Source organism: Varroa destructor, unplaced genomic scaffold (genome assembly GCF_002443255.2).
Source record: "Varroa destructor unplaced genomic scaffold, Vdes_3.0 BEIS01000006.1, whole genome shotgun sequence".
In the NCBI taxonomy this organism is placed as follows: Eukaryota; Metazoa; Arthropoda; class Arachnida; order Mesostigmata; family Varroidae; genus Varroa; species Varroa destructor.
Window position 1 is genome coordinate 13,848,860 of NW_019211459.1, and position 21,370 is coordinate 13,870,229.

The following is a 21,370-nucleotide window of genomic DNA, read 5'->3' on the forward strand; positions in this document are numbered from 1 at the left end:
GCAGCAACGTCCCAATTCAGGTTCTTACTGCCATAGATACCACGCTGTGAGATACTACGCGGCCCAGCACTCTGCTCATAATTCTTCGAAGTCTGCTGCGATTATCCATATAACCACGGTGTGGCTACTTGCCAATCGACAGGTATTCCCTGCGCTGCAACTACCTCTATCTCATTGCAGGCTGCTCTTCAGACCAAATCGAATGCCCCCGACCGCCGGACTGGCACAGAGGCCCGACTGACCTAGATTCAAGTGAAGGGCATAGCAGGTGAACAGGGCGGCCGTGCGTAGGAAGCCACCCATTCGACGTTTAGGATTCATGGGGCGAAACTAACCATCGGAGTTTCTATAGAATCTCATTGCTTTATGCGTCATGCTGCTGTGTGCTCGGGGCAGCAGGCCATAGTTCTAGGACGGTTGACTGCTGCCCCGGGCAACTCGAACAGCAGTAGCATTAGCAGCCCAGAGCGACTGTGTTTGTCCATGGTCCCTAGTGCTACTCGCTTTCGTTTCATAGCGTCCCTAAATGGAGGTCATAATATGACCCCCCCATTGACGCCGTACTCATTGCCGTATGTCACTATGGTCACTGACGCCGTCATCCCAATTTGTTTCAGATTACTCCACCAATCATGAGGGTCTCCCATGGGGTTCGGAGCTCTATTTCCCTGCGGCCATGCTGCGACCAATTATTATCTGTGGGCCAATGTTACCTCAATAGTAATTCGCAGATTGCACTTCCGCGTACGATCACGAGGCCACAGATGACGACGTCAAATCAGTGAACAAATAATGGCGCACTGGAGAGAACGAAAACGGCACGGGTGTTATGGGGATCGGGTAAGGACGCATCACACTCACTCTTTCTCTCTCCCTTTTTATTGCGTGCATCCGGGAACAACGTCGCACACCGAGCCAAAACAGCTGAGATTGGCCTTTATCAATTCTAGCAGCATATGAATAATAGTAGGCTGTCGAAATTAGATTATCAGTGAATTTAGACGATCACGCTAGTAGGTGAACTAGGACTACCCCTAGATGTAATATTATCTGTACTTATGAAGTGGACCGGACGCAACGTTAGGTACGTACGAAGCCTTCGAGTGAGGAACGAGGCAGATGTGTAACATATTGCCATGACTAGTTTAACCAATACGATGTGAATATAAATGATGTTGGGCGGGCAACACTTACGCGATTATCAGACGATTAAAGGCGGCTAATGGAGACGAAGACTGCTAAAACTATAGTGAGAAGAAGACATTGAGATGCACACTCATCGTATCCAGTTATAGTTTGGCCGAAGTTCTGTAACTGTAAAGTTCGGGCCACATTGATCGAGATCGAATACGCATAGCTTCAGGGCTCATACGCTTAATGTATACATACGTATATATATGTATTACAATTTTATATTGAATGTATAAAGTACAGACTGAACACAGTGAAGCATCCTCTATTTTAAACACTTTAGCTTAATTTAAGGGTTGGCCTACTTGAACGAACCCCCAATTGGTTGAAGAGCATCACTACTATGTAAAATAGACCTGCTCAGATAAATCCTACTAAGGGCAATTGTTGGCTGGCTAAAGCGATCATCATTGTTCCATTCATCGACAGCTGGTAACTATCGGGCGCTCATAGAGCTGACATAACACATATATTTTTCATTATAATGCTCCTTAGAGTCATAGGCCCTCCAAACGTTCGCTCTTTTAAGATGCTATTCTATTTATGTTTATTATCTATCGAAATTTTCGGATCCGAGATCTGATATGGGGAGACATATCAACAGGCGCGTAAACTCTGGCCTACACTAATTAGCCACGCGTCAGCCAGGCACACTCATTACTTTCGATGTGCATTTAATCGACAAAAACATTTTAATTGATGAGGATCCTTTTTTAGTCTTTTAGTTTCTACTATGATATCAAAGTTCACTTAACAAAACAGTATCACGATAACAAAATGTCCGTTTCTTTACGGGTGTAGATGTACACTGGCAGTATATACTGATCTTCTAGTATTTACCATGCGCAGAGGAGTACATTGTTGAAACGACGGTAACTTGAAAGACCTCGTCATCAAAACGATCAGAAGGTATCGTCACAATTAGAAAATTATTTATAGAAGATATAGGGCACTTCAAAGTGCTAATTGTACTGTTATGAAAGCTGCATATGAATGACGTTAACTATATGGCGTTTTATTTACCATAGGTAAGAAAAGTTGAATTTTGTCTGGGTAGGATGGAAACATTAAATAATAGAGGCAATAGAAACAAGCAGATTTACGGCCACAAAGAAAGACTTGTTACCTGTACAACATAACTAGGCTACCTTGTCCTAACGTCACGTGACATAAAACTATCCTTTTTTCTCTAAAAAGCGAGCGTTTATGGTTATTCATAAACATTTAGAGTGCATTTCCGGTAGTAGTCCAATCGAGCTACTCTAAAGAGAATTAATCTAATTAGACGACGCTATCACAGGGCACTCGCAGCTCTTTTCCATGGGGCCTGATGAGAAGAAGCTGTGTCCTAGTTTGCAGCAGAGCTTATCGCTCGACGCAATGCAGATAAGTTCCGTCCGTAAGGACAGCGTACTGTTTACGTTCTGCTCTAGCTGGCCGGTCACATTGGAAGGTTAAACCCTCCTGAGGATTATAATAGAATATATATGTATATACAACCGTCAAATGGTTGTTGACCTGAACCTTGTGCTACACGAAGATGTCATGAACTAAATATTTCAATAAATGGAGTGAAGGCACAGTGAAGCACGGCGGGTGACGGGCATTCGAACAAAATTAGATAACAGGATTGTGAATTTTTCTTTGAGAAGTGACAAGAAACAAACAAAAGTCAACTGCATAAGCCCGAAATGCCACTTCAAGATCATGTGTATTTCCGATTTCATGCCGAAGGCAATTTTTTTCCCATGTGCGCTTTGTCCACCAACTACGGCTACTATACTTAGTTTAGGAGGCTAAGCTCAGTGAAACTTGGTGGTTTATGCTCGAAACATAGTGGAGCTACACTTTGTTCCATATGGCTGAAAGGGGTTAGCTACGTGACGCAATTCCGAAATGCAATAGCGGACCTAAAAACTTTAAACTTATAACTCAGACGGACCAGTTGCACGTTCTGGGAACAAACACGAGATAAGTCATCTACGACTTCTCGTGCTTGTTCCCAAAACGTGCAACTGGTTCTTTTGGTAAAACAAAGGGAGGATCTTTTGTGCAATGAAGCACTTTTCTCGTTTGAGCTAGCATTGAAAAGCGTTTGCGGTAAGGGTAGCCGCTCTAAAAGTGACCACGGCGTGGAAGTTGCATTATCTATTACGGCGCTGTATTATTTTCTGGCTGTGTCAAAGATGAAATTGGACTTGACCTCTTCGAAACGTGTCGATCAACGACATCGTCAAGAATTACGATACTGACAGCAGCCCAGTGTACCGTAGCTTTTCGCTTCGTCTTAACTCAGGAACGTCGTTCGGCTTGCCCTCGGCGCTTCGAGAGTGGCTCTTCCTGACAGAATCATCCGCCTGTACCACTTCTCGTTTGGCCAGACGCGGCCTAGAATTTGTTCGGCTGAGATAGGAAGGGGAAACGAGCCCATCTTAGCGATCTGTGTGTGATCCTGACCTGAGGGCTTAAAACAGCTTTGAAATATCGCCCATATGCATAGCATTTTGAAATTTGCGAAAGAATTTAGAGACATACTTTTTCAAATCCACGTTGCAATTCACTGATGTTGCTGATGTGGTCATTTTGGGGGCATACACCGAATTCATTCCAGGTGGCTTCATAAGCTTGTCGACTGAATAACGCCCACAAAAACTTTCCCATTTCAACTACGATGCAAGTACATAGGAATGAGTCACGCTGATAGACATAATTAGCGGAGCAGACGAAACAGTCAGAGAGTCATTACTGAAGATACTCGAAACAGTGCGAACCGGGCATTGCTTCGAAAAAGTTTTTTTTGTACTGTTGTTTTCGAATCGGTACAATGATTGTTATGATTATTACTACTATGCTGTATAAATTATCATGGTGACGATCAGCACGGCCAGTTAATGGGAACATTAGATTTTAGCGCTGTGTGAGCCCGCGTTCAGAACAGTTAGTGGTAGTTCCGCTATTCAGTAGTCAAGTGTGTACACTTGGCCGAGCGAAAGTGACGCGTCATTTCATTCCGTTACGTAGCGTTGAGGCAATATGTATAGGCGACGGACGGACATTTGCAGTGACAGCCAGCGTAATCAACAATGAATGGCTGCGCAAACGGTGATAGTTGCTACTTAAAAAAGCTATGTCGATGTCAACGATCAAACTAGTTATAAGGCGCCACCTGCGGGGCTTCAGGTATGAAGACCTACAATGCAAAAAATCTTTACATATGCTAGAACATGACAAACGATGGGTAACGTTTATCATAGTAGTAAGTAGATGTCAAAATAAAGACTAATAATTAGATACTGATATGTGAGCAGACGTGCTTCTCTTGCGGAGAATATATATATTAACTCTATAACAAGCGGATTATAATTAGTGATTTCTTTATAATTCCACTTAAACTTAATTCTGCTAAGTGATCAAATCATGTTTGTGCGCATAAGCTATCTACTATATCTAGGGACTAAATATCGCTGAATATATAGACATCCTATTACGACGTCTGAGAGTGCTTGAATATGTTGAGGACGTTTATTTTTGTTAACTTCTTCATTTACTACCCTCTATAGGTAACAGGCATTTGCGTACGATAATGTAAAGCGAAAGAGGGTTTGTCCACAACGCTACCTGGCGATCCGAGGCGCTCAGCATACTTCTTGCGCTGACCTAATGAAGGTTCACCTCCTCCTGCCTTTTCGATCTCTTTGAGTAACAGTTAAAGTCTACAGTATACGAGACGCGTTGTTACTTATGGCCTGTGCTGCTGTGCTTGTTGTCACTATTGCTGACTATAACAGAAGCAGACTGCTGAACGCAAATTCATTTTGTGTGTGTACACTGTCGAAAGAAGTACTTTTAAAGCTTTTATCTGCCTCGCGTGACCGCACCAAGGCGCCTCTGCGCCCAACTCGCTGTTACCTTTAATTCCAACAAGCAAAGCTCCTACCAAACTACCACGCTTCGGAGAACTGGACTATGATAGGTTTGTTCGGTGCTAGTAGCGCGGTATCGCTGTTGCACTGGATTTTTCGGCATTATCTGCTAACTTTCGTTGCATATAGCAACGTCAGTTATGTGCCAAGCTTATCAATAAAGCTGTTCTGAAAAGGCGTTCCGGATAGGTACTCTGAGAAGAAGAAGGAAACGCATAAAAGTTTCTTCTTCTTAGCCCACAATGCTAGGCAGCAACGACCATAGACATTGCGCTCACTATTTATCTCTGTCGTCGCCGTCGTACTAACTGATTGATTGATCGACCAACCTGAAGAAGGCATGCGGAAACTCTTGTGACAGCTACCCGTTTTCCCAGAGCAGATACGATGTCCCGTTGCCCATCGAGGCAGGCGAGGTCAAGTACACGCTCCGTGGGTATGGAAAGACAAAGACGAGTACTCAGACATGGTCGAAAGGACAAATTCGATCTCTTTACCGGATCTCAATGCGGTCGCAGAAACTCTACTGAAAAAAAAGGAGAAGCTAACTACACGCGTTGGGGATGAGTCAGGAAAGAAGTTCGAAAGCGATGTAAGACGAACTAGGTCTGGAACTTTTCAGGCCGATGGACCATGCGCCAGCAGAAAATACGAGAGACGTGTAAACATAGGACAAGACCAGAATGATACAAAGATCTGTTGTCTCACACACAGGTAGCGTTACAGTTTGCAGTATTAACAGAGGAGAAAATCGTGTTAAATTCGACATCAGTCAGCCCGGAGGCAACAATTTAGAGTAGAACAGATAGCACTTAGATAGAAGGCGGACAGGGCGAATCGAAGTTCGAGTAGACTTCAGAAACTCCAGCCGACAACAGTATCACGACTAGCAAACAAGAAATAAAGAAACCATTGAAGACGACCGGGCGTGTGTCGATCTTCTTTATATATTACAAGAGAAATATAGCGAAAAGACTGATAAAATAAAGATAAATCACCACAGCCATTGTTATTGTTACGAGACTTCTACATTGGCAGCCAAGGTAGCTGCGGTCAACCACAAAAGAAATTTAATTGCTCTTTGTTTTTATATATCATGTATGCAGGCATTCCTGTAACCTTCGCTGTGCAAATTTAAATAATTTTGATAGAAAACAAGCAACTAAATTTAAGAAATTTGGCTATTTTCAGATTTAGCCTTTGCTTGTAGATTATTTTGGCCTTTGTCGCGCGAACCTATTCAACACTATAAATTTCCTTGTACCCATATTTATCTAGTTCCAATTTTTCATTGCTTCACACACTTCAGGCCTTTGCTTTTCAGTTTTTCCTTGTTCTAAAAATTCATCTACTTCGTGTTTAAAGCCATTAGTGCCACCATCTGTATACACCTTGGCTTCACTATGCGCTCCCTGTACATATCCTTTACTCTATTTGCCGTCGGCTCTTTTGGCACGAGACTTGGCACTTCCCAAACCCTTTGACTACCTTTCCGCTTTTATACATTACTGTGGGGCTCTGTCCAATTCTGTTTGGCTCTATGCAGTTGGTTTGCATTGCTACTATTGCTGCCTCCGCCTGGCACTAGCAGCTAGATAATTTGAACAAATTATCTGCTGGCGTATCCTGTTTACTAACAACACGTCACATATCTCGTGTCCCGTATGCGACGAAGTTTGTTGCTGCTTCATGTCATCCCGGCTGTCCACATCGTCGTTGCCGCTGCCGTCCTTTCTTGGCGTCTTTCGGGTTGCCTTTGAGAAGGCTTCCTTTGGCCTTCTTTTCTTGCAGCTGTCGCACTGCTTCTAGCCAGTGTTTTCCAAGATTCTCACCAGGTCTGGGTCACACCGCAATGTAGTATCGACGGGAAGAGCCGACGAGTATCGTGAGTCACTGTCGTTTTAAGCTTTATAAGAGAAGGACTACATCGCAACGGTGATGAGTAGAAGGTAAGGCGAGAGAGACGTGCCTGGCCGATTAGGAGAAGACCTACGGTGGGCTTGCCAAAACTTGCCTGGTAGAGTTTGACTAAAAGAGGGGAGGCAATAGCGACAGCAAGATCAGACGGAGAAATAGAAGGTATCAGGCCAAACCAACGGCGACCGACGGTCGCCCGGTGGGCTTTTTTGACTGGCGAGAGAATCCAATGCAGAGGTTAAGGTCGAAGCTTTGGGCAGTTACGACAGTGTTGGTTTGCCTCCGCCGTTGTTACTATTGACGGAAGGAGCCGTATGGCTATTTCTGCTGTCGCTACTGATATTTGGTCTCGTTGTCTTCATGCCGTTTCCGGCCACAAAGTTTCTCCAGTTCGCCTACATGCCTTATTCCTTTACCCCACTCTTGTCAACCCTGTCCTAAGCTAACCTAGTCTACTGAGCTTCTTTCGCCTGCTGTAGCACCCAAACGGAGCATTCCGTTTTACTACTACTGAAGCTGGGTATCAACTAGAAGCAAGCCTTCGGTTTTCTCGCTTGTAAACGTGTAATCGCGGCCTCTTCTAACGAATACAAGCAACATCGGGTTCGTTCATTCTCGCTAGCAATGGCAGAAGCGGCACTTCTTGGCAACTCGTTTTCTCTCAAGCGGTCTTTGCGCGGTCGACGGGGAAAAGTACATACAAGCAAAGCATGCCGCTAGTAAAGGGTGGCGCAGGTGGCGACATGTAGCCTTGAAGGTCATCAAGAACTCGTCACTGCTGGAGGAAAAAGCAATCACGAACCGCGGCTCGCAACAGCGACGTTGGATTTTGCCTCACTTCGCCAGCAACAACAGCAGCAGCGCCAAAACATAGGGGAATAGGCAATAAGAAGAGAAGTAACACATTCTTTTCCTTCGCCCAACGTTTCCTACTACGTGTCTGCTTTTCGCTAATAACATGGAAGGCAAAGAATTTTCTAAGCCATTCCTATCTATATATTAGCATATATTTGTAAAACTTGATATACTGGGCATATATTTGCCTTTTTGGTTCTTGGCTATTCAGTTAGACCCTGGCTTTAACGCAAAATGGTTTCTCTGCTAATAATTATATCTATTTTAGGTCGAACAACTTTATCAGAGCACTGGTTTCATTCGCCATTGAACTCCAAACAAAAATATGGACGGCTTGAAGTGTATGAAGAACGTCAGAAAAATGATTTCTTTAGTATAATAAAAGTCCTCTAGGTCGTGGCTTTGTCTCCTCTGCACACAGCTTTTCACAAAGCATAAATTCGAAGTCTGACGTAAACGTAGGACGTCTGTTTCGTTGTTTTTGATTTTTTCATACCTTGTCCCTGCCTTAGAAAGCAAGGGAAAACTTCTCAGTCGAATTCGTCCTGATAAGGTTGCACACACACTATACGTACATATTGTGACTGACCTGCCATTGTCGCCATCCGTCAGTCTATACATTGTTATATTATCGTCTGGTGCATTTCCTTTTTGAGAAGTTTTGGCGCGCGGGTGGCATATGTCACAGCGAATTTTTCGTGTGTCATCCTAGCTTGGCCTATATAAAAAAGAAATAAACACGTGATTTATGATGTCTGACATTGTACCACTCGCGTCTTCGTCTGACTTTAGTGCTCATCTTGTCACTATAGGAAACAACCAAATCGAGGCTTCAGAACGAGGTCTCTGTTTTTCAAACTGAGTTCGGTTGGGTCGGCTTACATCGTCTAGCGGCCTTGAGAAGGACTTAAAGAACCGATCAGTCTTTGTTCGTTTCTATCGCACGTTTATGAGTTGCACTTTGCCCGACTTCGATAAGTTGTTGCGTGCCGGTATAATGGGTGCAGGCAGCTGTTGAGACTGCTCCAAAATGACTGTCGGTGCTGTTATGCGAGGAAGTTTTTTGCTTGTGAGCAGCTACACGGGTTGTTTCAATTTGCTGAACGCATTTGTTACGTCTGATTACTCGCTGATCGTGTTCATCTCATACCACTGTACTTAGCCACACCAAAACGAAGGTTGGTTATTTCCAATGTATGTAAAGTGCAGCTTTTTCTATAAGGTTTTGATAGGGAGAGGTTTTTGAAGATGGGAGAAACGTACAAGTTAATATGACGCTAATAGTATTACTCGTGTAGTAGTACAACCGCTGTTTCGACGTTAACTTCCTATTTGTTCAACTGATTTGCGTGAAAATACAATAATCTTATCACATAAAGACAAGTTCCTGACATATGGTCGTTCACTACATGCGTTCTTCCCTACGGCGGCAATCGCTCAGAACCATGGACACTGTGCAGCTCGGCGGTGGAACACAGAACGTAGGCAAATGTATTCAGGACTAACAATACTCGCAATAATTGGAATAACCGCGGAATACTCAGAAATTGCTACATTCTATGATATATTGACACTTATACCACAATGCAGGAAGGTTGCATCTGACGTACAAAAAAAATAGCTGGTGTCGGCTCTGCAAAAACATCTTGTAGCTAGCCACTTCCCCCCCTCCATTTGCAATAATTTCTACCAGAAAGAACGCCATGCAAAAAACGAAAACTGCCATTGTTATCTTTTGTAAATGCTTGAATTTATATACAGCCAAAAAAAAAATACTACATAACAATTTTTCGTGATAGTGAATCCTCGGTACGGTCATAACTAAACAGCCGTATTTCAGACTAGTGAACTAGACGATTTTAGCACGGGTTTTCCGTTTCAGTTCTATTGATATAATAACGTCGATCTTTTGTAGACAAAACTTCCATGTAAAGGAATCAAGGGATATCTAAGTTTTTATAAGCGTCAGCCTCGAACATCTTTTTTTACACGCTCGATGTTCGACTTTGTCTCACTTGCAAAGCCTTCTCTAAGCTGCTAACCTGTAGAACAAAACTGCTTCTCATCGTACTTTCGTACCAGCCCAATGGTCTAAAGGCTAGCGGAAGCCCAACGAGGTTCTCTATTGCCAACCTCTATCAATGCTAAGTTGTCGGGCCCTTTGGGCAATTCAGAATCAATGGAACAGCAAAAGACATTGCTGGAGCCGTGTCCGGCTCCGCAACATGACACAGAGAAGTTTAGCCTGCGGCCACCTGTATTTTGGAGTCGGCTCCTCGTGATACGACCAGTTTTTGCCGTTTGACACCACAGATTTGTTACAGCGTTTTGGGCCTTGTGTTATGAATTTTGGACGCTGCCTTAGTTTTCCAAAGTAATCACACATTACAAGCTTTGCCTTGAGTATTAAGTAGACTTACTAAAACTGTTTTTTTTCGTCTGCGCACTTACACCATCAATGCATATCAGGGGCAGCGGGTCCTTTGCAATCGCATGACGCAGTTTGCATAATATATTTTCGGCCTAATATTTTCTCAATGGATTTACTTCACACATCGAATGGCATGGACCCGCCTTCGAATGGTGAAAATAATGATTATAGAATCATACCAGCTGTGTACATAATTAATCTTGAATTTTACCGAATATATACGACTTTTGAAAGTGAATCTTTAACGGTAGCGATGACCATTGTCGCTGCCGCTGGTTTCTTAAGACGTCGTCCTCCCGCTGCAGCCGACGCTTTCGCGTTTTCAACTGATGAAGTGATCTGTTCCGTAGCCGCTTCCCTTTAGATAGCTTATCTGACGCGATACAAAGCTTGCCTGGAAATTCTGTAAATTCGTCTTTTGTTCTGTGCATGCCTGAATCCACTTACGGAGCCGTTTTTTTACCCCACTGGGACTCCTTTTGGTGCAATCGCCGTTACCCTTCTAGTGGGTACCGATCCATACGGATCTAAAGACAAATTCACAATACTGACAACGTATCGGTAACAGCAAATGAAACACTGTAGCAGTTGTCGTCACTCTTACTACCAACTTATCTCCCGGTCAATGCGGGGAATCGGCGAAATGTACAGCGCCGGGTTTTCATCTTGTACGAACATTTGAGACTGAGGAAGAATTCCAGCGTCCGGCAGCATCAGCTACGGTGCCCAAAGCTAAGGTCCTGGCTGAAGTGACCTGTCGCATCGGTGGATAAATCCATCATATGGAAGATGTCGGACTGAAATGGCCAGAAAAGCGGAAACAAGGTAGCTAGGGAAAAGTTCAAGGAAGAAAGCAGTGACAAACGTGAAAATATTAGAAGGGCCGGGAATGAAGTTTTACCAGCCTTCTAATATCGTTGCCATAGGAATAATAGTTGTAGTAGTTGTTTCTAACAGCCTTGTATAATACTTAGTCTCTTCAAACAAAGATCTGGTTGCTTTCTTTTGAACTACGCTTTTACTGACCAAAATACACCTTCACTGCCGCATGCACTAACGAATATTTGTATCGCTAACCACAGCGTTTATTTGTTACCCATGTGACGCTACCATATTATTAAATTAATTTTATACAAGTACGTACGTACGGATCGCGGTCCAGCTGGCAACGTAAGCCGTTGGTGTATCCACTATGCCCATCTTGCTCGTTGATATCCACGTTAGATTCATAGAATAGAGGAAAACTTTGAGTACTGCATTATATTTCTAACGTCTATACTGTTTTTTGGTGGTTAACTTCGCTTTAATAACCGGTCGTGCTGAGCCCGACTCACCTTGCTTCACCTTCGTTGTGAAAATAGTTGCCCCAATGGAAGCCCAGCCAAACAAACCTAACACCATGTGGGCATAGCGAATTAACATGTGAATCGCGAAAAGGCACTGTACTCAGAGCCTCCAGTGTCGCTTATCTATTAATGACTCAACCTATTCATACTCACGGGTCCGCCGAGTCATCGTTATGGTACCTTATTTAGTGAGAGGCTATACAACATGCAGATCGCCATAGGGAGCTTCGCAATTGAACACTTGGCAATCTTCCACTTAGTCTTTAGTGGCAAGTTCTCTAGCTCGGGCACAGTTCGAGAACTGTGTTGTGACCAAGTGGCTTCGAAAGACCTTGGTCAAGAAGAGGGCGCTCCCTTCATGCAGATCGTCTCGTTCCACATCGCTGCTCACTAGCTTATCTGCAAAATCTCGTTTGTTTCCTTTCAACTGTACTATTTTAGCTTATCACGTGATAAGAAAAAGTCGATCTGGTAAGAAAAAGGAAAGTACACAAAACAAAAACGGGCTGTCTAAAGAAGGCGGTAAAGAGATCTTTGGCCCTTGTGAAGAATAGGCTTCGATTACGGGTTAAACGACACACATGCCCGTGATCTCCACTGATTCTTTTTCTGCTGCTGCTACTTCTCCACTTCTCGTATTATGTTCAACTCCCCACTGGTACAGTTCTAGAGGTTCGGTCAGAGGATTTCGAATTTCCTCCAGCCCTTGTCGTTCATTCGAATTCGTGTCCAAACATCTCCACTTACGACGTCTTCCTCAATTCAACTATATTTTAGCAAAGCTTTCCAGCGTTTCTATTCCAGCTTCAGGCTCCGTTAGAATTTGGATTTGACTGAGCCCTATGGGCCGTTCGTGCGTCAGCGTGTGTACACCAAGTGTGGATAAAATATATTGTTTATACACAGTACACTGCATAGCTAGCTTGGCTACAGCTGGCCAGTACTCCAGCTGTCTATCTCTACAAAGCTTTTGAGTATTTTTCAAGAAGGCTTATGTTTTCCCCTACTTGGATCCAACAGGTTTTTATATAGTTTTTTTTTATATATATAGTTTATATAGTTTTTTTTTTATATACCTAAACTTCATTTCATCCATAGCACTACGCTTTCGGAATTGCCTCGGTTATAGCTGACGGGGTCTGGGCTGTTCATTGGTTCTACACTTCTCTTTCACAGTTTCGTTGATCGGGCATTCACAATTAATTTGTCTGGTTCTACAATGAAAACTGGGATGGAAAGGGAAAAGCCCTCTTAGTTTATTCTACCGCTCCCTGCCCAGTGAAGGTAACAACAAGGACAAGGACGTCGCTCCTGTCGGAAGCGATGAACAGAACACTTCGATGGATGAAGAACCAAGAAAGACAATGGCCGCTATCGGAAAAAGGACGCGAAATGGAATGCCAGCCGAAAACAATCGTCGAAAGAATTGCGAAGAAACAAGGTTGCCGAGAACAGGACAAGATACAACGTCGGCCGGTTACTCTGCAGAGGTCTTACGAAATAACAAATAAACGAATGGATGGAAGGATTGGTGTGGAAAACGAAGGTGCGCAATGGGAATTAGAGAAGTTGTCGAAACGAGTGGATAAGCTTGCCTATAAGCTTGGATTTGGATCCACTTGGTTAAACAGCTTTTGTGAGCTTGTTATCTGAAGGTTTATGTAATACAAGCTTTACAAGCGATCGCTAACGTCTTATAAAACGTTGTAAGTTTGATAAATTCAAATAGAGATAAAATAGTAGCCGCAAAAGTAATTTCAGTCATATTTTATGATTACATAGAGAGATATGGTTATCAAAACGCATTTGCACCTGGAAACTTCGAGGTGGTTCTATATGGTAAATCAACATGTGAATATGGTGTTGGTACACTAATCTAATGGTGGTAGTATAATGAAATAGAGTCAACGATGAGCCAGAACAAAGAACATACTGAGGAATATCTAGCAGACGCTAAGGGGATCCGTAACTATAATAAATAGATGAATACAGGCATGAAAAATGATTAATATGAAAGCAGCTGATAGCTGTACTCAAACGAAATAGAAATACCAATAAAGCAAAAATCTTTTACTCTTACCCACAATCTAGTTTTTTTAAACCTAATAATTATATCGCTCGAAAAACAGCAGTGGGCTGGATATAACATGAGGGATAAACACGTACACAAGGATTTAACCGCTTATCCGTGATGGTACTGTAGTAGCGTGTTTGCCTACTAAACTTAGAAACTCGTGTTGGCCTAAGCTTGAATCCGGGCATAGATACATGGCTCGTCTTATGCTAGCTGCTATTCGTCGGAAGCAACGGCTGACGACCTAAATACCGAACGTAAAACTCGAAACATTTTTCAACTTCGCCATAATAGCAGCGTCGATGGCGACAGCAGATGAGACCAATAGCATTGGTAGCTTGAATCAGCTAAGGGGGCACAAACTTATTAAAATGCTGTGGCAGTTCAACATTACGGTGATCCACCATTACCCTTAAGAGAGCTGTACAGGGCACTTATCACGGCGCGCCGAGACAAAAGACGGGCACGTTATCTGCTTCTGAGGGACAAACGATTCGCCTATGGCTGTCGTAAACATCTCTTCCTGCCAGTAGGTTACTACTCCGGATTTTCGCAAGAATCCTGTAGATTCAACGCGTTTCACAAAAGCCAGCAGGGCAGATTAAATAATAATGGCGATCACGTGGAGGAAGGGGCTAGTTAGCGCCGCCGCATTGAGGTAGGCGAAGCCCCGATGGCAAAGTTAGGGTCAGGCGACGCTGCTTTGTTGAAAGCACGATGTTTTTGAGGAGAGCCCTTAGACCACTTTGAGCTCGGGGAAACGGGCCGATAGCGATTCTCGTTCGTCTTTCCCGGCGTAGCGCATACGTTGAATACTAAAATAAAATCCTTACGGAATTGGGCCTTGAGACTTAATGCTGGCAGCCGTAACATGGCCGGTGGCTCAAATCTCCTGGGCTTGCCTTTCGCCTGCCCGCGGCAGGATGGTTTAGCTCTTACTATGCAGGGCTAAACAGAAGCACTGCTGTAGCTTCTTTATGTCGAAATATGTCTGCGGTTGCTGGCGCAACGCACGCCCAGAACTCTACGATGGTGCCTTGCAGTGATGACAATAAAAATTACGTAGATCTCACGCTTTTTACCCTTGCATTGACTTCGTTGAAACTCCAAACCCACCCCAAGAGCTCATTAGCGACCACGAAAAAACAGAGTACAGAGTTAGCCACCCAGTGAAGGAAGCGACGCGGACAAGCGGAGAGACAGAATTCAACTGCCGAGATCATTGCAGAGAAAGAGATTGACGGGGGAAATGATGCTGCACTCCTAGTCTCGACAGTTTGCTGGCTAGTGTCCAGCGTTGCAGAGTGGTGGCTCTAATTGGTCTCTATCTACCAGTCAAATGGCTCTTACCCTTTTCTTTCTGTTCAGCTATGTGTCCATCTTGGTAAAGAGTCGTGTAGTAGATATGGATGGCTCTATGAACGCACTAGCTCTAAGCATAGGAGCCACCGCTTACCGCCGGCTAGCCAATTGTGCAATTCGCCATTATGTCATAACTATTACCAGCGCACTTAATAGGATCACTATTAGATCGAGATCTGATTTCAAATCCGAAATATTCTCGGATTCTGTCCTGTCTCTATTGCAGATAGATTGATTGAGATCTGACGGCTCAGGACAGAACTCCAGCAATGAGAAGAAATCTTGTTCCAATACGCAATAATTTCGCATAATATTCTTCTGATAGTTCGTATTTAAATTTACAGAGAATTGTTAATTGTTGAACAGAGAATTGTAATTGTCTTGAACTACCGTTATTATAATTTTGTTATACTATGTATGAGTAAATCTACGTTGTTAGCCGCTGGTGTTAAAGGTGTTATTTACGTGTTATTTTAAGGACACATAAGGATACAACGTAGCGAGTGCAACTCTACTATGCCCCACAGACGAGCCACGGGCAATCTCTAAAATTCGCCAGTGACAGCAACTATCAGTCTAATTGTTTGCAAAGCCAGTAGGTTACGACCTGTTTGTACGCTCAATAGACGTACATAGTTCTACTGACCGTGGCCTTATTGTTGGACAAATCACAATCATATTATGCCAATTGCAGTAGTCGCTTGTGTCGATCAGTGTTTTTTTTTGTGACTTTCATCTGCAGCGTTGTAGTACATGGTCTGGTAGTGCCCTGCTAGCCTATATACGCATGGACATTTTTCACGGTTGTCACGGTACTGAAAAATTAATTACAATTTACGCGATTACGATTTTCGTTAATGCTTTTGTAGACGTTTTTAGGCGCATAGATCCAAGTCGATTGTGTCGTCCATATCCTTATTCTATAGACGAAGCGACAAGCTGTTCAACGATTCATGCAGCGACTTGCCTCCTAGACATGTCTGCGTTGGCGAGTTATCAATGAAGTGTGCCACCTCTATTGCCAACACCCGAATAAATTCCACATAAACATATCGAAAGCCAAAGGCCGATGTCGCAAGACCTAATTGACCACGGCATGCTTAGCTTCTCAGAAGACAATAGTTTTTTTCTGTTCAAATGAATATCTAGCACGGCGAAGCTGCCAAGGCTCTCAGTGACTGAGATACTAATTTTTGAACAGACATATATGTTTCGTGCTAGCAGTCGCATTCAACGCGACCGCAGTTACGGATGCGACACTCAAAATACCTTATTTCCATCTATTATTTCACAGTATAATAAACTGTGAAAAATTAAATCAAGTTCTTTATCCTAATGTAATGTTTTATCATAGTACTTAGCCCGATGTCCTTATAATTACTTAACATCGTGTTGTTAGTTGGCCCTTCCCTAGCATTGTGAACGGTATAAAAATTTTAGTAGATACGAACTGTGTCTGATGAATGTGTGAGTACCGCATGTGTATGTCTGTCAAATACATAAAAAAATAAACCAATAGGAAGAAAAGACTTCTGAATTATCCTTATTATAATTTAGTTGCAATTGTCATCTATTATGCTTGTCAAAAACCTGTCCTTAAAACAAATCTTCTACCAACTGGAGTGAGTTGCGGATACATTGCAGATGTACTCTCAGAAAAACTTTTGAACCATAGAACCTAGTATCTAGAGTAGAACCACAAAACGTAATGCATTAACTTACGATTCAAGGAATCCTTCTTACACAACGGGAAAGAGCTTATGCATGCTCGGCTATAAGGTTCATGGTTGAACCGCTTTAACCGCATATACAAGGAAGCCTTTTGCTTTCTTGTAGGAGACAAACCTGCATAGTCAAACTCACAACACTTCTTGGAGGGACATGTATGGTCGTATACGTATATGTGTATATATATATATAGATATAGATGTACGCTCAAAAAATCATAAGCAAGTTTCAGCTGCACGGCCTATATGCGTTGTGAAATATTGTACATGAATGTGTTCTACATATAAACTGGTATAACGGCTTGTCTGTCAATGCTGCCAATGCAGTCGGCTAAAGCCCGTAGCCAGCAGTATATAGTGCTGACTGTCGTGCGTGCCCGTGCCCCTGTGCGAATGGCCTTCAGCTGAAGGACTCCATGTCTAGCAGCAGATAAACGTGGAGTAAGAGCAGTGAACAAAGAGTGTACAGCGCCGTACGCAATGTCGCCATCGGCTCGACTTTGGCCCGATTCCGCCGATGACGGTTGGTGCGACTCCGGCACTCCAGCGCTCCGAACTCTGAACAACATTGGAACGTGCCTCATCACGGTGACCTCAGAATGGGCGGGCTGTCCACCATCATCGTTACCTCTGCCATCACACTACATATAATACCCGCTGATCTCCTTCTATCAGTCGTGCAGTTTTGCACATAAGTGCACACCCCTTGTCTGGTAAGAACAAGCAGGCCTCTGTGCCCGCTTTACGCTTAATCTTAAGTAAAGGACCGCCAATTTAAGGCCATACGAAATAACTTGAAAATTACCTTATGTAAACTTGAGCGCTGTGTCAAACTGGAAACAAAAATTTGAAAAATTATTAGCTAATAGGTCTTATCGTATCGTGAATTATGATGCGTGATAGGTGAGTTGCGTGATAGTAGACTTAGATGTGTCGATTTCACCTGTCGAAAGAGATTTCGCTAGGTGCGGAGAACGATTTCCTTGGTATAGAACGAAGTCAGCCCTTCAAATTAGCCATGACATTAATCCTGTGATTCAATAGATACATTCACGACGTTGCTAGTTTTTTCCTCGAATACACCTACCAGAATCTAGGCCTGTAGATTATTATGTTGTGCCGGAGTTTTATGTCGATGTGTTGAGTATCGCAGGCCAAATACTGCTGGATGGAATTTACGCTCTAATGTTTCGAAGAACTGCTAATCATACGTTATCACTAAACATATTTAAAAATCCAAAATGTTTCTCTACAATCAATCGGCTATTTGTGCACAGGTAAGCTGTATGTTGTCGTTTACCCATGCTTTGACAGATTATCTGTAAATAAATTGATGTAATTTTCAATTTGAACTTACTTCTTTGAAAGCCATCCTTTTACGGTAGGACCATGTTGATTAAGCTCGCTTGCCTGATGGTCGTCGTCTTCGCTCGTCACACTATCGACCCGAAATGAAATTTTACGCGGCATTTTGGCTTTATTTTTGGATGTAGAAGCTGATTTTCGGAAGCCTCCTTACGCACGATGCACGCCTATTTTGACACCTTTAGCACAAGCAATTACGAAACAGAGTCGTCTTTATCTTCTAGCGTGTCCGAAACAATACAAAACTCTTTAATTAAATTGGTGCTATTAGCAGCTAGGCTAAACTCGCACATGTGCTTCTTGTGGCCCGCATATATGCACAGAAGTTCAATGTCCATCTACCAGAAGAGGGCATACAGCGCGAAGGGCGGTATCCTCGTTAGCCCCCGAACTCGCGTTACTCAGACGCTTCTTTCGCAATAACACATTATAATCATCACACATTGTCGGTGTTTGCACACAATTCTAATAAAAATTTTAGTTAACAAAAATGCTAAAACAAGCAAAAAAAAATCGATCGATCATACTTCTGTCCTGCCTCGGCAGGCCTTGACTCCGTCTTACTTTCCAAGAGCGTCCTTGTCAACGTGCTAAAAGGTCAAGCACTGTAGGGCTATTACGCCTCATTGCTACAGTAATCTTGACGTCGACCCTCTTAAGGAAAGACAACGGGTTGTGCCTGCGTCAGGTCGATCTACCACCGGGTGCTGGCACTGTCTTGAATGTCTGCCGATCTCCGCGAACCCAGTCTTCATTCTCACGTCTAAACGCCGGACAATGGCGTGCCAGTAACGCTTTGCTAATGCAGTATTCACCGCCAGAGGCGCCACCATCGCCGTTTGTAGCACCATGGAACAGCCCTGTCTTTGGTGTCCCTGTCTAGGTCAAGCAGAGAATACACGACAAAGGCTCTTCCGGGTGGCGTTAGCCGTCGAACAGGCCTGCTACTGTTGCAGGGCCTACCTAGTCCTCATTTGGTGTTTCTCCCTTTTTCACCCCCTCTATATATATAGTAGCCCCTGCTGGTTAACTATGGCTATTCCCTGACACAACATGGCTTTGAACGCCCATAGCTTCATCGAGCGACACTACCGTGTCGAAACGTCACTGTTGTCCTCGAGAAAGTACTCTGGTGTACCCGCTACGCTTGTCGACTCGCCATACACACACAGAGCGCACCAACGCGACTCGATTGGGGATCCACGAAGCACGAGCACTATTGGCAGTAGCGGCGATAGCAGGCGAGAGACCGGACAAACGGGACTGGCTATTGGGGCACATGGAGTCTACAGCGACCTAGGAGAAACTGTCCGGAGCACTTGGTGGTCTGGGGCGGGGCTGGACGTGCGACCCAAATCCAACAAAACCAGACCAAGAGGCATTAGGACTAGGCCAGGATGATTTGAATCAGGGGTTTGGGATTTCGACAGAGGCGCAGCCGAGTGTGTGGGGTATCAGGTCGGTCGGTCGGTCAGTATGCTGCACGTTTCCAGGAACTATGCTAGTGCCACCACTACTAGCAGGTATTGAGCATGTGTATTTCCCCTCCTGAAACAGATATCCAGGTGCCTCGGGGTCTTTTGGAAAGCCCCAGTGGATATTTTCGTGCTGTCCTATGGACCGACCGTCAAGTACTACCGTCGCTCCTACAATATAGATAATAGCAACCTATTGAATTTAATAGTAGACAGTTCATCTCCCTTCATCGGGAATTATTGCAGGAGTCGTTGGGCAAAGAGTCGCGCACTGACAACTTGGTTTGCTCTTGCCGCAAGGCTTAATCTTTCTTAGTAACTGTGTTGAGGTAGCACAGGCCAACGTGAAACAGTGATAGCGACCCGTCAGTAAAGTGAATCTCGAATCTAAGCGAGCAAAGGTGATTGCTAAAACTACAATTGTGGCCCTAGCGAGAAAAAAAACAGGTTGAAAGAACGACGCCGGGACAATAGATGATGCTAGCCTGCACCATGCACATTGGATGTACACGTATGTGCATGTATACGCCAGACCTGACAGTTTGCTATTACATACAACGAAGTTGCTATTTGATCTCGGCTCTATACACACATATTTGAGCGCGTTCTATATTATATATTAGTAATATTATATAGTTCTATATTATATATTAGTATATTATGAACAAAATAAGAAGTGGCACACGAAATAAGAGATTTTAATCAAGTCGAAAAGGAATTAGGGCACGAGGGCATTAGGAAATCACTTATAGGAAAAATCAAATTTATTACATTTTTGACTAATATGTAATTTTAATTTTTTTGCTTAATTTTGGCCACCTTGAAGTATAAGCTGCGATTCCTCCTAGAATCAGAATATTATATATGTAAAGCGACACTGATTAAAGGCCTTATACTTGTTGCTGATCAGATTTATTAAAGATTTTTTACTCTTTACGGTCTCATGATTGATTGATTTTTTAAAATATGATATTTTTTTGTGCCAGGTGCTAACCATCTGAAAGAAGTTCAATAGCACTCTCGGATGCCCAACTGAAATCCTTTATCTAAATTGTTTGTAGGTTGACACGTTTGAAAATTAAATGTTGGTCGTGTGACTCACATGTTTGCCCAAAATTGAAACGCCCCTTTGTAAATAGCCTATAGTCTACTTACAGCGATCTCCGAGATTCAGTCATTTTTGGATGACTCTTTTGGGATAGTTCTGTTGGGATAGTTCGTTGTTAGTATAGTAACCCACTTTGACACTTCATTCCAACCGTATTCCATTCCCATTGCGCATTAATAATGAATATGTGTCTGATTTATTGATAAAAGCTAAATTTGTTAGGACGTTCCATTGACCAGGCGCTGCAGTGCTTCGCGGTCCGCGACCTTTAAGAACTTTTGGTTGCTAACGTGGTTAACATTACTAATCTACTTCCTTGACATCTACCTAATGCTTGCTACATACTTGCTTCGTCGTTGTAAGATTAACTGTGTGAGATTATTGTTGAAATGTGGCTCAAGTAACGCTTCTTTTTGAAGCAAACTTTATGGTATCATAACTGAATATTTTAAAGGTTTGTCCCAATGATCCTGTGGTTGAATCATTGTTCTCTCGTCTCATAGCCGGACAATAACGTTGGTCAAAATCTATATATATATATATATAGATTTTGACCAACGTTATTGTCCGGCTATGAGACGAGAGAACAATGATTA

The 21,370-nt window shown here is 43.2% G+C and overlaps 1 protein-coding gene and 1 long non-coding RNA gene across 3 annotated transcripts in view; one reads left to right on the forward strand and one right to left on the reverse strand.

Annotated features, from left to right (window-relative positions):
- Window positions 1-19,152, reverse strand: part of LOC111253285 (centrosomal protein of 104 kDa) — a 99,425-nt gene extending 80,273 nt beyond the window's left edge. For both annotated transcript variants that reach the window (XR_015330087.1, XM_022812462.2), the window contains exon 1: window positions 18,184-19,152. Coding sequence is in view for 1 of the 2 variants with exons in the window: in XM_022812462.2 (XP_022668197.1) it covers window positions 18,184-18,296 (113 nt within the window). In the remaining variant the exon portion in view is untranslated. The remainder of the gene's footprint in view (window positions 1-18,183) is intronic.
- Window positions 898-13,742, forward strand: LOC147754888 (uncharacterized). Its single transcript, XR_015330088.1, has 2 exons — window positions 898-1,084; window positions 12,840-13,742. It is a non-coding gene; the product is annotated as an uncharacterized LOC147754888 (long non-coding RNA).
- Window positions 19,153-21,370: the final 2,218 nt, after the last annotated feature.